The 16736-nt window shown below is 38.5% G+C and overlaps 1 protein-coding gene across 1 annotated transcript; it reads right to left on the bottom strand.

The window, feature by feature from the left end:
• Positions 1 to 9731: 9731 nt before the first annotated feature.
• On the bottom strand, positions 9732 to 13003 carry LOC105436695. Its single transcript, XM_030977559.1, has 5 exons — positions 12929 to 13003; positions 12272 to 12358; positions 11628 to 11723; positions 10918 to 10992; positions 9732 to 9816 (listed from the first exon to the last, which is right to left on the bottom strand). Exons 1-5 carry the CDS (start codon positions 12929 to 12931, stop codon positions 9748 to 9750), a joined length of 330 nt encoding a protein of 109 aa, XP_030833419.1. The 5' UTR covers positions 12932 to 13003; the 3' UTR covers positions 9732 to 9747.
• Positions 13004 to 16736: the final 3733 nt, after the last annotated feature.

A 16736-nucleotide genomic window follows, 5' to 3' on the forward strand; every position in this document is an offset into this window, starting at 1 on the left:
GACAACATAAATGTATAGTTATAGACTCTACATTTACATATAAATCCCCTGTTGCACAGAAGAATACTGGATATTTCATACCCCAGAAGTAGATTTGAAAATATTAAAGTGATATGCTAAACAAATAAAAGGACAATCGATGATGAACAAAGCATTTTTGCTTATGAAATTTTGTCAAATTTCCCCACAGGAAATAATACATTATTGAATCCATCTTACCTGAAAATCCGTCGGTATTAGCCATGGTTATAATTTCAGGATAGTATGTAGATGCTAGATATATTGAACCTAATAAAAGAAAGAAAGCTCAAGTTTCATATTTGTTATCAACATTTGATCGAATTATGTTGTAGCCATATTCATTGCAATTTATAAAATGAAGTATTAGATGAAGGGGTGTAAATAATATCCCGATTCACTAGAAATGTACTTTCATACCCAAATAATTTAGCTTCTATCATGTAACAATTGCAAGTTCTTTTCATTTAAATTCTTTCATGCTGTCGGTAGAAGGAAAGTGTTAGTTACTGTTAACAGGGGACATATGTAGAAACTTGTGTTTTATTCCTTACCATTAAGTACGTTTAAGTATTCTTCTGAGCAAACCCCTGGGCATAGAGAGGTCATTGACACACAACAGGACAGAGAGCTGAAGTTTGAATCAAGCTTGTAGCTAGCAAAATGTAATGCTCCTGCATTTTCCCACGAAGCATTCGTATTTTCATTTCCTTTCCCATCCAGGTAGAACGTGATGAAGACGAGTGATGACGATGTCAGATTGAAGTTGCTGGTATTGGTTTGGCAGCTAAATGCACTCTGACCATCGACGGTAGATTCAAATGAGTCGTTTCTGACAATTACAAGATCCGGAACACATACTGCGAAAGAAGAAAAAAAATCTAAAAATGTAATTCAATTTGATTTCACATAATCAATCAAAAATAGCAAACATACATATACATTGTCACATCACAATCATAGAATATATGTATATACATTTGTAAAACGTTCTAACAGGTGCTTGGTAGGTAGTAGCCAGAAGGAAAGTGATCTTTATAAGCTGCCGACTTAAATAAGATATGGAATACAACAATAAATATAATAAGAAGATTACATGGACATGACAAAATACAATATAACCGAAACAAAATAGAAAGTGGCTGGTCTACAATATATATGAAAATATATGTAGTAACAGGTTCAAATTAGATTAATATTTTGCAGGGATAACTGTTTTAAAAAAACATAAGGCGATTGAGATTCTTTGATTGAGAAAGCGAATTCCAGGTGATAGGTCTTTGGTACAAAATACATTTTTGAACAAACTTGTGTACGCGTATGCGGCAAGTACAAATATTTTTTTCTGAATTTAAATAAATCAATTTTAGGGGAAACGATTGTGGCAAGGCAAAGACATTCATCAAGGAAAAAAAAGGTTTTGCACAAACAGTATTCATAAAATGAATAAAATGTTACATGCATATAACACATTACATAGTACACTTGAATATGCTTTACATTAAATACAATAATACATAAATATTCAATTCATAGGACAAATACTTGACATAAACTCTACATTACTACATTTCTTTAAAAAGAATAGCATTACATTACAATACGGTTACGACTAAAGTTAAGCATAGTACGATAAGATAATATGTGACTGCAATCCAAAACACGTTGTACGTGAACCAGTCGAGTTCTCAATTCAAAAGTAAAAGAAAGTGAATCAAAATACATACCTTCTACTTGTAATTTAACCGAGGTTTTACTATTTCCCTGTGCTTCATCTGTGTTTTCTGTTCGACAAGTCAGAATGGTTCCATTTTGACTCGCTCTTGGAGTAAATGTAAGTAGACGGCTACCGTTCTGTGGATCACCCTCATGGCATGCGTGGTAAGAAAGATCAGAACAATTGGGGTACCACTGGAGAATCACTGATGTATTCTTGGCACGGCATCTGATCGTCGTATTGAGATCAGCTCTGACTTTGAGAAAGTTGGAGTTGATTGTTGTCCCTTCGTTCTCGTTTATAAGGATTAAACCCACTGGTGGCTCTGTGACGGGAGAAAAATTATAATCATTTAAAACTCACGTTACCTCACATTTGAAAATTCATTGGCATGCTTTTCAAAGCCTACATTCGATGGTAGCCAATGCGTTTATCATCTGTTTTCCTTTACGAGTATCAGTGTCCTAAAATACATATTTTAAAAGGTTAAATTTATGAGTTTTATTTGTTTTTGTCACTTTAATTGTATCTTTATTTGACCTGTACAGTAACAATCCGAAATTCAATGTTTAATTCATTCAAGAGAAATGTTGACCAACCTGGTAAAAGAAGTTAGGGGCAAATTTAGTTCGTGTACGTTTACCCCAATTTGTGTCCGATTAGCTTACATAAAATAGCGCTTATCAGAAGTTCTCTTCTAATAATTAAAAGTTTTCCAAGCATTTTCTCTTCATTTGTCGGCAAATTATGGGCGGTTTTTTGTTACGCTCCGGATCGTCTGACTGCAGGGACGATTCATGAAGGTCATCTGTCTTTTTTTAATTATAATATTACAGGGTAATTAAGAGCACCAAGTAGATACATCCGGCTTGGTCAATATATTGTGATTAGTGCTATGTAGTATGTACAGTAGTGATTTTTACCTTCAAGTTGGTGAGCTGCACGCATGCATGAGACGCCGGCATCTTCTTTGTGCCCGCACCTATGGACTCCAATCCAATGATCGCAGTCTATGAGGCTAGATTCTGTCCCATTGCACTGAACGCCTTCCAGCAAGACTTCACCAGAACCTGAACCAAATCTTGCTTCGGGTAGAGCAGCTAAAGCCCCATCATATCCTAACTGTCTACACACAACCGTTGCGTCGTCCAGGTCCCAGGAATCGTCGCAAACAGTTCCCCAAGACCCTTCGTGTAGTATCTCAACTGTTCCTTCATATTCATTGGCTCCACCGACAAGTCGAACTGGATTGAACAACAAACATAAAAGAGGTGTTGGTCTTTTCAACCAAAACAGACAGATCATTAGCCTTCATTTCTCGCCTTTTGCACTGACTCCAACTATATTCATAAATGCTTAATATGATATGGTGCTTTCGATTGCTTTGACCGGTACACAAATATTTATCTTTAAAATGAATTTTGGTGAAAAGGTTGTTGCCTTTTTGTAATAAATCTATCAATACACAACGTCAGTGTAAGCAATTCATTCATAATTGTGTCCATTTTAAGGTCAATTTGAATGGTTACATAAACGAATGTCGTGGCCGAGCGGTTTAAGACGTTTGACTGGAGATGCGAAGGTCGAGGGTTCGAATCCCGACACGGCACTAATCCTTTGGCAAGATATAAACATGCACTTGCTTCTCTCCGACCAGGTGTTAAATAGGTACCTGGTTGAAAAGCTCCTCAAAGTATAGAATCCAATGACCGGGAGTTATAGTACATCTGTAAAGCGCTTAGACACATCGTAGGTGTATTAAGCGCTATACAAAAAGGGAATATTATTATTATTATTAATACTTGGTGCAAAAGCAAAATGAATAGCTAAGTATTGTACCTCCTAAGAGGCATGTGACCCCAGCGTCTTCTCCATGTTGGCAGTTGTGCACTCCTAACCCTAGATGTGCGCAGTCCGCGAGGTTGTCTTCCGTCCCATCGCACCCGACTACAGACAAATGAATTTCATCGGATCCCTCGCCAAACTTGGCTGAACCTGGTGCAGCTGAGGCGTCGCCAAATCCCAGCATTTTGCATACGACCTTTGCATCTTTCAAATCCCAGCTATCGTCGCAAACTGTTCCCCAGGTGCCGTTGTAGCTGATCTCCACTCTGCCTTCAGAATTGTTAGATCCACCCACTAGCCGTACTCCCTCAGAGTTTGGATGAGCTAGAACGAAAATGAACTTATTTTTTTAAAGTAAAGCTACAATAGCCGTTCCCCATTATGTTCTCGTTAAGTTGTATATCAAATCACGGGGAGTGCATTCATTTTTGGGGGGTAAAAATCGTTTCATGTACTCTATTTCTGTTTACCCACCTATTGGAGACATCCCTACTAGCCATTTCCATACCAGAGGATATATGTCGATCTTAAGTGCAAGTATCCATCATGCCAATAAGACTGAAAAACAAATATTTAAGATATAAGACCATCAAACCAATAGTGCCATTTTGTATATGTGACCACACATTCACTACACCTACGTCACCTTGTGCAAAGTAGAATGTAACGACAGAATAGCGTCTATCTGGCGCGGATGTCACTCAAACGCCCTCAATTGGCACGACAACAATCTTTCCATAAATATCAGGAATTCACTCTTGCGCTTAACTATATCATTAAAAGGGGTTCATCTATCATCTTTTTGCTGAAAGTGTAGACACTTACCTCCCGAGTAACAGATGGCACCACCATCCTCTTCATGTCCGCAGTGATTGACACCAAACCCAAGTTTTGCACAGTCCGCAAGATTTCCCTCTGTTCCATCACATCTGACATGATTGAGGAGTATATTCCCAGATCCCTGTCAGAACCTTGCAGAAGTAGTTGCGTCCAAAGCTCCCTTGAACCCCAGCATTCTGCAGACGACCCTCGCGTCTCTAAGATCCCAACTATCATCACAGACAGTTCCCCAGGATCCATTGTACAAGAACTCCACTCTGCCTTCAGCACTGCTGGATCCAATTAAGAGCCCAACTCCCCTTTCACACCGGATCTGCGTAGGGTTGCGTAGTTTCTGCATCTAATGTTTACGCCGAAAGTACAACAACAAAATGTTCGCTTTACATATAGCTCCGTTTAGTCTCATTTGACAACGCCCCCTATCATCAGAGTCAGCAGCCTAACATGTTAGCCTATGGAATTTTACCCCCCAAAATAGTTTAAAATTCATTTTTTGTTTAAACGAAAATCACACCCACCCCGACGTACGTTATCACTAGCTCTTTCGTTGGAACCCTCATGTCCCATTGATTTTTGAAAGTTCACCCACCGTAATTTGATCAAAATAGGTTGAAAGCTCGCCATTGCCTATATAACACATGTGAAACAAGTCGAACTTTGGTCTCAGTTTGCCAAGCGATTGTATGGTTTTAGGTCAAGCACACGAAGGATAAGAAGCATGATTTATAATAGATCAGTTCTGATCGGTTCATTATGTCCATTTCATCCAACCCCCCACCGTAATTTTTCCATTGAAAAAAGGCAAACATTTTGCCGAGGTAAGCAAAAACATGAATATTAATGATCGCCATGGACTATTCGATTATTTACAGAGGGGTGCAATTGTGCACCACATCAAACTCCCGTATATTAAGTCAATTTTTTCACTGTATTATATAGTTTAGTAGGTTTATATTAATAACTGTTTAATTATCAGATATCAATGAAAGTTTAAAGATATGGAAAATGTTCTTGTTTTTATATTTAGCGAAGCAATCTCACATACAAATTCACTACCAAGTGTCGTCTAATCCGCCGATTGTCGTCTGCTTTGTATGTCCAGCGAGCGAAAATGAGACAACCGTAGCAATTTGAAAAACCAAGCGCATTCTCGCCATTCATCATTCCAGTTCAACTTCAAGCTTTGCAGATCAAGACAATCAAGTGAAGCCACCATTTCATCAAACTATTTCTCACTACTTTCTGGAAAATGTTGCCGAACGGGCTCAAATTGTGTGCGAACGGAGTGAACGTAGTAGCAACGGGCTCGGGCTAGCTTGGACGGGAAGGATGCTCTAGAACTTTGAGCCCGTTCAAATTTTCCCCGTCCTGCAATTAGACGAGATGGACGTACTATGGACGAAATTGCCGTACTTCGATCCTACTAGGAACGTGTTACAACGTGACGTGGTCGAGCATCAACTAGCAAGAACGCGCTGGATTTTTATAGCCCTCGTGCGTTCGAACGCACTAAGAACGAGATGAGGACGAATCGTACCGTCTATGTACGGGAGTGTTTGGGTTATAAACTATTCAGAACAAGTTGTGAACTAGTAAGAATGGTTTAGACGTATTGGGAACGAATATTTATAGTTAATAAGCAATAATTAATGACGGGTTTAAACAGACTACGGACGGGTTTGGACTTTTGGAAATGGCAAATTTACTCGATCTGATCCTGATATGAACCTACTGTGGACGGGCTACAGACGAGATGGACGTATTGCGGGCTGTTTATGAATGAACTAGGATCGTATTAGAGACATTGTATTGCGAGCCCGTCCATGAAGTCCTTAAACAGATCGTAAACAGTTGCTACTACGTTCAAATCCGTTCGCACACAATTTCGAGAACGTAGTGAGAACTAGTTTAGTGAGATGGGGACTTTACGAAGATTCTCTTTTGTACGCGTAATACCGTGTTGTCCAATTGCATGGTCGTGCACATTATGATAAAATATTGAGTGTCATGTGACACCTTTTTATCCAAAAGGATACTCGCTAACTCCCTATTTTATCTTTTATATGAGTGCCTAGTGACAACTTTTAAGCTAATAGAATACACAAAAGAAGGAAACAAGATGAGTCAAAACTCATGTATTTTGAAAGGAAGATAGGTATATTTAGCTGCGATATAATACCTGACTTGGTTTCCTTATCACTGTCAGGACAAATAAAAGTTTAACAGTATATGATTGTGAAATAATTAATTTAGATAAATGAAAGTGACACATTATGTGTGATTAATCTTTGTACATTGTTTTTTTACACAATCATGATAAAGAATATTTACAATCTAAAATGAAATCATGTCAATATCTAAGTAATTTGCTACAACACATCTATACCCAGTTAAGGAAAGCAAAATGATTGATAGATTTAATTTGTTTACCTTTTTGTGCATTGCTTGCTGTGAACAATCAATTATTTGCGTCAGTTACCATCTTACGATAACGATCATTTTGTGTATCACAAAGAGGTAAAGTTACTGAATATATATGAGATAATAATTTTATACTTTGAATACAACTTCATATTGATTCATCAGTGATAAAACTAAGGAGGCATTCTAACTAACAGAACAGAACAGTACTCATGACTTCCATTGATAATCAAATTTGACATCACTTTCAATTTTCAAAACAGTACTTATGACCTCCATATCACTTTCAGTTTTTTGAACAGTACTTATAACCTCCATTTATAATCGAATTTGACATCACTTTCAGTTTTCATCGTACTGAAGAGTGAAAATCATTTTCGAGCGTGTTTATTTTATATCATCAAAATATGGCTCTCATTCGATAGTCTTTTGTTTGAGCACACTTGCTAACATCATTACAAATGACAGATCATACACACTAGCAACAACTGAACGCTGACGCAACACTGTCTAATCCCATCGTTGATTTCATGTGTATTTTACCTACAGTGTGCATGTCCTTATACTCATGGATTCAACTCTATGTCATGTTTTTTGTTTCACACTGGTTATTGAGTTTTCCACAGTTTTCGCTCAACTCGCTATTGGAGTCCATATACGGGAAAAAGATATCCACCAAGGTCTACATCATGCCCCGCTGAGGACGTTTGGTAAACATTTTCCATGTCGATGTATTTATGGTTATTCGATGTATTGTTGCGAAATGAATCAGCCGGTGCTGCCGTTTCACGTATTATAAAAATTCCAGTAGTAAAAGCTTGGAGCTGGTTTTGGTTATGCTTCTGGAGAATTTGTAAGAAGCATCGAGTTCACTAATGTTATTTCCATAGGTACTCATCCTAGATGTTTTGTATACATGGCCAAACTGATACAAAACACGAAATCCCCCTCTCTCCCTCAAAGCCTCTCGTGTCCCTCTTCTCTCTCTCTCTCTCTCTTTCTTTCTCGTGTTCTATCTCTCTCTAGCCATCTCTCTCTATCTTCCTCTCCCCCTCTCTCCCTCTCTCTCTCTCTCTCTCTCTCTCTCTCCCTTTGTCTACTTTTACTCTCTCCCTCTCTTTTCCTCCCACTTACTTTCTCGTTAAAGGCTTATGTCTCTTTCATACAAATTCCAAATCATCAAAGGGACCGGAGAGTTGATGATACAGGACCCCAAGGAAGAACAGTAGTGTTCTATAAACACTGCTGAATTGGGCTATCCACCGATTTTTTTTTTTTTGTCTATGTACATGTATAACTATTTTATTTTGTATATTTTACTATGTATAATATTGTTATCTGATTTCGAAAATAAAAACAACAACAACAATACATCAACACGAGCAAATTCATAATTTTGTTTATTTATTATTATTATTATATTAATAACGATAAGCGTATTTGTGCTTATGCATTTAAATGAAGTAACAAAATACCAGAACCACTGTTTGGTGACACAAGTTTATTTACAATGAAATAATATTGATGCAAAATTTGAATTTTAAGTCCTACATTTTGATAACGACATGAGGCAAGCTTATAATGATTATTGCATTACTCTCACCCTGCGCTTTTAATTTTCATTGCCGGAGTATTATTGTGTGCGACTTGATTATTATACCATGGACCCTACGTCACACCAGTATTTGTTTTCTCATTTATTTATTGACATACCTAAATACTTAATGTTTTACTAATCGTTATCAATTGGCTAATATTTTCAAATACCATCGTTAAAACAAAATGCATTGACGTTTTCGAAAAAATATTCTTTACCCATTCGTCATAAAAAATGCTGCATGATATAACACGAAAAGTGTAAACAACTTGTGCATGTTTAGCATTTTCCCTAATCACCCTCTTTCATTCTCTCTTCCTCTCTCTCTCTCTCCGAAATCTCAAAATGGTCTTAGAATAGAAAAATTCAAGATTATAAACTCATTACCGAAAACATGTCGATATCAATGCACATATTTGTATAATTTGATCTAAATACGTATCTATCATTATTTCTAATCATATATGCTACTTTGAAACATGTTTTGTATAATATTTTTAAAAAGATTGTGTTTATTTACACTATTTTTAGTACGTATTGGGTTGATATAGTATCACTGTTGATTATAAATAAAAATTAAACCACACATCGAGTACACCACCAAGCTAGTCAGGTTAGTAAGAAGGAGGGTTTAATACACATCATCGCCTGATTGCACTTTCCCTCTTTAGAACCAAGATCTTTTCTGATAGTCATATTTCAATTTTTGTACAGCGATACTCCAAAATCTCTTTCACATATAAGTTTGTCATGCATCTCGGTCAAACTTTCGACTCTTTATCAAATCGCGTCATTCCCTGTATAATATAATTATTAATCAATTTGACATTCCACAGCTACAACATGGGATAAAAACCAAGACGTTCAATATGACTAAAATATAGAATATATGATTTTCGCATTGGTGACCTGTATGTGCACTGATTTAGATGTTTAATTAAGTGCATTAATATTTATTAGTCATCCGTCTTTCTTTTTTTAATGTAAGGAGATTATAATTTGTGTTTAATTATTATTCTTTTTAATCTAAAGAGATATGTAACTGGAACGATACTATTTCACCCTTGAATTTTAGTCGTAAACGTGAAATATGAAATGGAAAAGTGATATGTATAAGCCTACTTGTAAGCCAACTGGTTGAATTGGTATGTCGTTTTACATTTAAACAGTAAACAAAACAAAAACTAATCTTTTTTTAAAGAAATCTTTAGAAGTTAATTTTAAATATGCACATAATTATGCTAAGAAATTTAGATGTTATTATCAAAATAAACGCATGGACCTTTTTTAAAATGTACTTTTCATCATATCATTTCTCTCGTCGGCTCTTTTTCTTCTTGTCAATTACAGCATAATCTTCTTCCGGGTCATGGTAAGCCTGTAAACAATACAATAAAAATATACAATTAGAACTAAATCAATTGATGCTTTCCTAATTACTTTTCACTCTTATATCTTTTAATTTCAAAGTGCGTTTGAAGGCTCTGGTGTCAAATATGTTTAGTTTAACACAGAGTAGCCATTATAAAATAAAGTGACACCTATTCGTATCCATTTATCGAGTAAGGATTTAGGTGCTCCGACCATCGGCGTTTTTTTTTTTTTTTTTTTTTTTTGGGGGGGGGGGTCCGTTTTGACGTTGAGGACCAAGGAAATCCTTGAGATATGTCTTTGTGAAAAGTCATCCTTGAAATCTGAGATTGACCTGAAAGAAACTCCTTTAAATCCCCACTGAACTACTTATAGCTACTTGCGCCCTCTATATAGCAAACAATGCCTAAGCGGTGACCGTTGGTCCCCCATGGTCCCCTTTTTCGTATGTTAATTGAGAGCCGATTTAATTAGATAACCATTTGTCAGTGACCATGCAGGGAGGTCTGATCCCTCATTGCCAAACTTGTGCAGATAGGCTGCAACTCTTTATACAATTTTCCTTTACCACTTCGTATTTATCTTTCAATTTTGTCACCGTTTAGAGTAAAATATTGTTCTATACCAACGTTAAAAAGGTAGTTATGGAGCCATTAAGAGCGGAAATTGGTAATTTGCAAAATCATTGTGATATAAAAACTGATCCTGCTGTCATGGAAGTAGTGCCTCTTATTTTGTGCAACATTTCTTGTGAGTCAAATGACCTACAGTGCAGAGAGGCACAGCAACAAAAAACCGAAGTAATATGGAAGTGTTCAAGATGCCTGCGAGTGAGTTATTTTTAGAAACAAATACTTTCATCTATATATATTTCTCTTTCAGAATATCAGTTAAGTTAAAGATCAATGGCATTATGTCGAGTGGTATCCTTAAATCAAGATTTTATTCAAGATGACCGTTCGTACCAAAATAACAAATCAATTCAATGTAGTACGTAAGTACAAGTACTAAATAAGGACACATTAGTACATGTAAGGAAGGAAACTTTACCCTAAAGTTTAGGACTGCCAGCTAACATAGAAAAAAAACTTGATTTTCTAAAACTAACCATATTCCTTTGATGACCTCTTGACTGCCCTTTCTTTCTCTCTTCTCTAGTTGTGTCTACAACTGCATACTCGGCCTTCAGTGTTAGATTAACAAAGACAAAAATAAACGTGATCAATTTCGTCCAAGAATATGTGAACAATTAAAACCAACGAAAGCTTTATCTTGAGTATTTGAATGTTTTCATTACGTATCAAACGCACATGACTGCCCCTGGTGCTTAACAAAACTAATTAAATTGGACATTTCAACAACATCTGAACATCAAGGCAACTGCAGAAACACAGACAAAATATTACAGAACTTCTTAATAGAAAATCTATTATATTCACATGATACAGGATTATTTTCTCTTTAGAACAATTTAACATCTTACGCAGGGAAAATCTCGTTATATAAAATATAACTTCAAATTACGCAATTCACAGTTTGAAACAAACTTCCTTTGCGTTCTAAAAGGCGTCTTTCTAAATTACAATTAATATCACACTAGAAACATGTGATGCTGGGATTTGTTGTAATTTCTTGTTTATGTCATAATTTTGTTTACACATATCAGATGAATATAAGATATAACATAACTTACTGTTATTACATTAAAACATAGATTTGTGTTAACAACTTATTAGATTAATTGGATTTTTAGTGCCTTAATTTTCTGGCCTTGTTATACTCTAAATCATCATAGGAGATTATAAATACTATAGTTACCAGTCCATTTGCTGATGCAGTGTACACGTGTGGTACATTTCCTCTTCTCCCTATCTCTTTTCTTAGTGATTGTTCTGGTTGTACAACATCTCCTTTCTGTTTCGATATGACATAAACGGGTTAAATTAATAAATACTGATTTTTTCGTAGGCATGGTATCTGCATGATTGATCATTTAGCCCCTTGCGAAAATATAACTCCCTTCGGCGGTCCAAATAATGTTATATTACACACCCTACCAGCTAATATCTGTAGTATAGCAGCCACTTCCCGGCCTCCCATAAGGTTTTACTCCCTAAAATCAATACTGTTTCTTAGTGCAGATTTCTATTTCGGTAAATAAAAGTGTAGATTTTAATATTGTTTTCTTCTTAATAAAAACCTCTTCACTAAGCTATTATGAAGAAATCTTATTTTTGTTATGACATATCACAGCAACTGAATGTAGATTAATTCAATTAAAATAATTATATTTCCATAACTCAATCAAAACATGAACAAATGCTAAATGACATAAATTTCGAGTTATAAGGGAAAACTGGCTCTTGAAAAACCGTGTGTTTGAATGTGTTTGGTAAAGTGTGGGTATTGTAGGTTTCTAAGGTTTAGTCTTTATCAAAAGAAAATGTTTTGATTATTAATACCTGAACGGAAGATGAACCAGGATTTGAGGAAATGTTACGTTGCTTATCGACTGTAGCATACTCCACTGACGGATCCAGAGGCCCTCTCTACGAAATAAATAAACAATGTTATGATGTGCGACCCAATCGTCTTCTGGTTTGAAGTACACTATCATATATGTATTTCTGTTTTTGTCGGTGTTAAAATTTCCTCAAAATATTTAGAAATTTTTCTACTTGCAGTAAAATATTAAACCCGGTATAATGTTTTATGATATCGCCGAGTATGTACGTCAAAGTCCCTCATATTTTTGGAAATAAAGTACGAACTAAATATAATGGGGGATCATCTCCTGGCCGTGATATTCTCTCAAATACCTACACTTGTAACACAATATTGATACAGATAATTGCCATATAAATCTAACAAAATAAGGAACTCTTAATATTTAGATGGCAAGAGTAATTTCAAGGGGCGCATACACGATCAACTTCCTTTTCCAGCTGGGTAACAGGAGGTACACAGTCAGTTTTACTGGTGGTCACGCAGTACGCCATGGTTCGGGTGGATTGTTATTTTTCTTAAAGTGAAGTTCACAATGAATTTTTATAAAAAAGCACGTGTGGCATTCGTATTCTATTAATGATTTCGTATCCGTTGCTCCAAACATTCAATACCATATTCTGTTGAGCAGTCACGTCTGTAACTCGCTCGCTGACTGTGGCATAGTCCAAAGACAGATCAAGGTGACTAAGCTGCAATAAGAAGAAGATAAGTGTGTTATTGAATGGGTGTTAGAACTCAATGATAATGCTATTTAGATGTCATATGTCTTCTTTTTGCTTGGTACTTGGTTGGGTAATCCCTTTGGCAGCTCACTCAGGAAGCTATACTGGGATGGTAGGTGAGGCAAGTGACTACAAGGAGTGTCATGAATTGCTGGAATGGTGTGTGGACAAAGCACTTGTCAATTTACAGTAAAATATGCTAAGTCCAGTGCAAGTAAAAACCAAGCTAGTAAGCTTATATGATGTGAGAACCAACGGGGGGCTGCATCATTCTGATGGAGGGTAGAGCAGCCTCCTTGAAGTTGGTTATTCCTGTTGCATTGACTGCTGAGCCTGGCAGATGGTTCCAGATCCTTATTGCTCTTGGGTAGTATGAGAACTTGAAGGAGTCGATAGTTGCAACAGGAATTACATACTTCAGGTTGTGGTCATGTCTTCCGAAGTATGTAGCAGGGATAACAATAGTTGGTGCAGGTATGGAGACAAGTCGGTGATGGATCTTGTAGAGAAGGGTGCATTGGTCGAGGATTCGACGTGTGTGAAGCGTGTCCCACCCTAGAGCTGCCACAAGAGCTGATGGTGATGTGGTGTATCTGTAGTCACGGTACACAAAGCGAGCCGCTGTTCTTTGTACTTGCTCTAGCATTTTTGTGACCGTGACGCTGTGTGGGTTCCAAGCCTCCGAGGCATACTCCAATTGGGGGCGCACTAAGGCTGTGTAGGCCCTGGACTTTACATCCCTGGTACAGGGTGAGAGAGTCCTGCGAAGAAGACCTAGAGTACGGCTTGCTTTATGCCGGATGGTTTGGCAGTGCTTGTTCCAACGGAGATCAGCAGCAACCGTTACTCCAAGGTACTTGTACTCTTTCACTCTCGGAATCAGTCCATTTGACAGGTGGTATTCTCGGATGCTGGGAGTACGCTTCCGTGTGATGGTGAGGATAGCGCACTTTTTCACGTTGAAGTCCATCATCCAGTTTGAAGACCACCTTGACAGCTGTTGGAGATCGTCCTTTAGGATTTGATGGTCCTCAGGGCATCGAATCTCACGATAGAGGGTGCTGTCATCTGCGAAGAGACGCATTGTGGACTGGATGTTGTCTTGGATATCGTTGATATACAACAGGAAGAGGGTAGGGCCGATGACGGATCCCTGGGGGACTCCAGATTTTACATCCCTCCATGTTGATTTGGATCCATCAACTACGACTGCCTGTTGTCTATCAGTGAGGAGAGACATTATCCACTGGAGTGAGTCACCACTTATTCCATAGTACTGAAGTTTGGTTGACAGGAGAAGGTGTGGTACTCGATCAAATGCCTTCTTGAAGTCCAAGAAGATTATATCAGCTTGGCTACGCTGCTGTAGGATGAAGGACCAGTCGTGGACGGCTGTTGTCAATTGAGTGGTTGTTGACAACCCTCGTCGGAAGCCATGCTGTGCATCAGTGAGGATATTATTCACTGCAACATGCTTCGACACATGGCTCAGGATGATGTGTTCCATGACTTTGCAGCAAACGCAGGTAAGTGAGATCGGTCTGTAGTTGGAGGGGTCACACTTTTCTCCCGACTTGTGAATAGGGGTAACCAGTGCTTGTTTCCATTGGGCTGGAACGATGCCACTGTTGTAGCTTTGTTGAAACAGGAAGGACAGTGGAGAAGCAATCTCGCGAGCTACCAACTTTAGGAGCTTGGGTGGAAGTTCATCAGGTCCGCTGGCCTTTGAAGGGTCCAGTTGTTGGAGGCGTTTCTCGACACCAGTCCTGTGAACATGCAGGTGACCAATAGTTGGAAAAGGAGAAGGTCCTTTCTGTACAAGAGGTTGGAGCTGGTGAGGAGTAAAGACAGACTGGAAGTAGTCGTTCAGTGTCTCTGCCTTGTCTAATGCTGAGGCGCATAGTTTAGATGGAGTACGCAAGGTAGGAATACCAATGTTTTCAGAACGACATGTCTTGATGTAAGACCAGAAAGACTTTGGGTTGTCCTTAAGGCTTGCCCCGATGATGTTGTTGACGTACTCACAACGTGCTCTGTGCACATTCTTGGCAACTTGGTTCCTGAATTGTCGGTAGGCTGTCCAAGCTGTGGAGCAAGACTGGCTGTGTGCCTTCTTGAATAGGCTATCTCTCTTCCTCATCTGGCGTTTCAAAGGAGGAGTAATCCAAGGAAGATGTTTCCTTCCTTTGCTCATTTTAGAAGGAATAAGCTCAGACAAACACCTGTTCAAGAAGTTGACAATGATGGTCCAGTTTGTCTCCACTGATCTTCTTTCTGGATCTGATTGGAGGAATTCCGTCGCAAATTCGGCTGCTGCATCTCTCAGTTGCTGTTCGTCAGCTTTGTGGAACTGGTAGATCTTCCGCAGGGGCTTGACAGAGATCTTTGGATTTGCAGCAAGAGTAAAAGTGACGATGTTGTGGTCTGATATCCCAGACTTTACGCACACATTCTCAACCAGGGCGGGATTTGACGTCACAACTAGATCCAGGATGTTGTTGGATGAAGGTCGGGTGACTTCCCTGACTGTTTGAGACAAGGAGTTGTGCAAAAGGATATCCAACAGCTTCTGGTGACAAGTAGAAGTGGCTGGATTTGTAGTCGACTGGTCATCCCAGTTGATGTCTGGGTGATTAAAGTCGCCGGCTATCAAGATGTTAGGGTGGCTGCGCCGGTGTCTTGTCATAATCTTGGACAATGACTGGTGCAAGCCTTCAAGACCTTGTTGTCTGTTGTTGGGGGGGCAGTAGTAGCTACCAATATACAGTGGCTTGGCATTTGCAAGTTGCACGTTGCACCACTGTATCTCACAGTCTGAGTCAAACTCTGGACATTCAGTGACAATTAGCGTGTCGATGATTGCTATGAAAACACCACCTCCATGGATGTTTCTGTCCTTACGGTAGATGGAGTAATTGCTTGGGAAGATTGAGTATGATGATAAGCTGTCATCCAGTTTTGATTCACAACCAAAAACAAAATCAGGAGTGTGGTGAGCAATAGCTGCGTGGAAGCTTGATTTTTTAGCATTCCCCTTAAGACCATTGCAGTTTACAACCATCACTTTAAATGCCTTTTTGTGATTTCTTGATGGAGGGTGAAATCGTGGTTGACGACGTCCCCCAGGGCTCGATGTAGGCGTAGAGGTTAGGGGGTTGATGGAGGGAAGGATTTCTTCATTACTGGAGTCGTGGTGAAGGGGTGAGAAACGATTGGTCTGTGAGAGGTTAAGACCTTGCAGCGAGCTGCTTGACCCTATGTTGGTAGAGGAACACTGGCAGCACACCCAAGCGAAGCTCCTGGACTTCTTTGTCAAGATATCATAGGAGTCTGGGGAGATACCGACACATGAGATGTGGCACCAGCAGTCGCAGTGATCGCATAAGAGAGCAGGGTCGTTGTCTCTCACTTCATCCCCACAGATGGCACATGGAAATGTCTCAGGAGCACTAGTTGATGGACCAGGGTTGGTTTCAACTTGTCCGCTGAGGAGAAGTAGGATGGTTAGGTGGCTCAAAGAAGTCGACCTGAAGTCAAGTGGACAAAGCTTTGTATTTCGATTCCACTTATTACAGGATGATATAAAAAGTAACAGTTTGCAGTTATCAATATCTGCAGTGTAAGTACGCCTTCTAGTAGGCTGGTGTAGTGATCTTGGTTCACAAAGCGTTGCGTGTAGATCGAAGAAGGGTAAATA

This window comes from Strongylocentrotus purpuratus, unplaced genomic scaffold (assembly GCF_000002235.5).
Source record: "Strongylocentrotus purpuratus isolate Spur 01 unplaced genomic scaffold, Spur_5.0 spur5_scaffold_1, whole genome shotgun sequence".
Taxonomy (NCBI): Eukaryota; Metazoa; Echinodermata; class Echinoidea; order Camarodonta; family Strongylocentrotidae; genus Strongylocentrotus; species Strongylocentrotus purpuratus.

Excerpts from the sequence above, each read along its gene's own strand:
- LOC105436695 (XM_030977559.1), bottom strand. Across the intron at positions 11,724-12,271 it reads CTGGTTCATCTTCCGTTCAG|AAAGGAGATGTTGTACAACC; the intron begins GTATTAATAATC and ends ATATCGAAACAG. Across the intron at positions 9,817-10,917 it reads GAGGTCATCAAAGGAATATG|GCTTACCATGACCCGGAAGA; the intron begins GTTAGTTTTAGA and ends TATTGTTTACAG.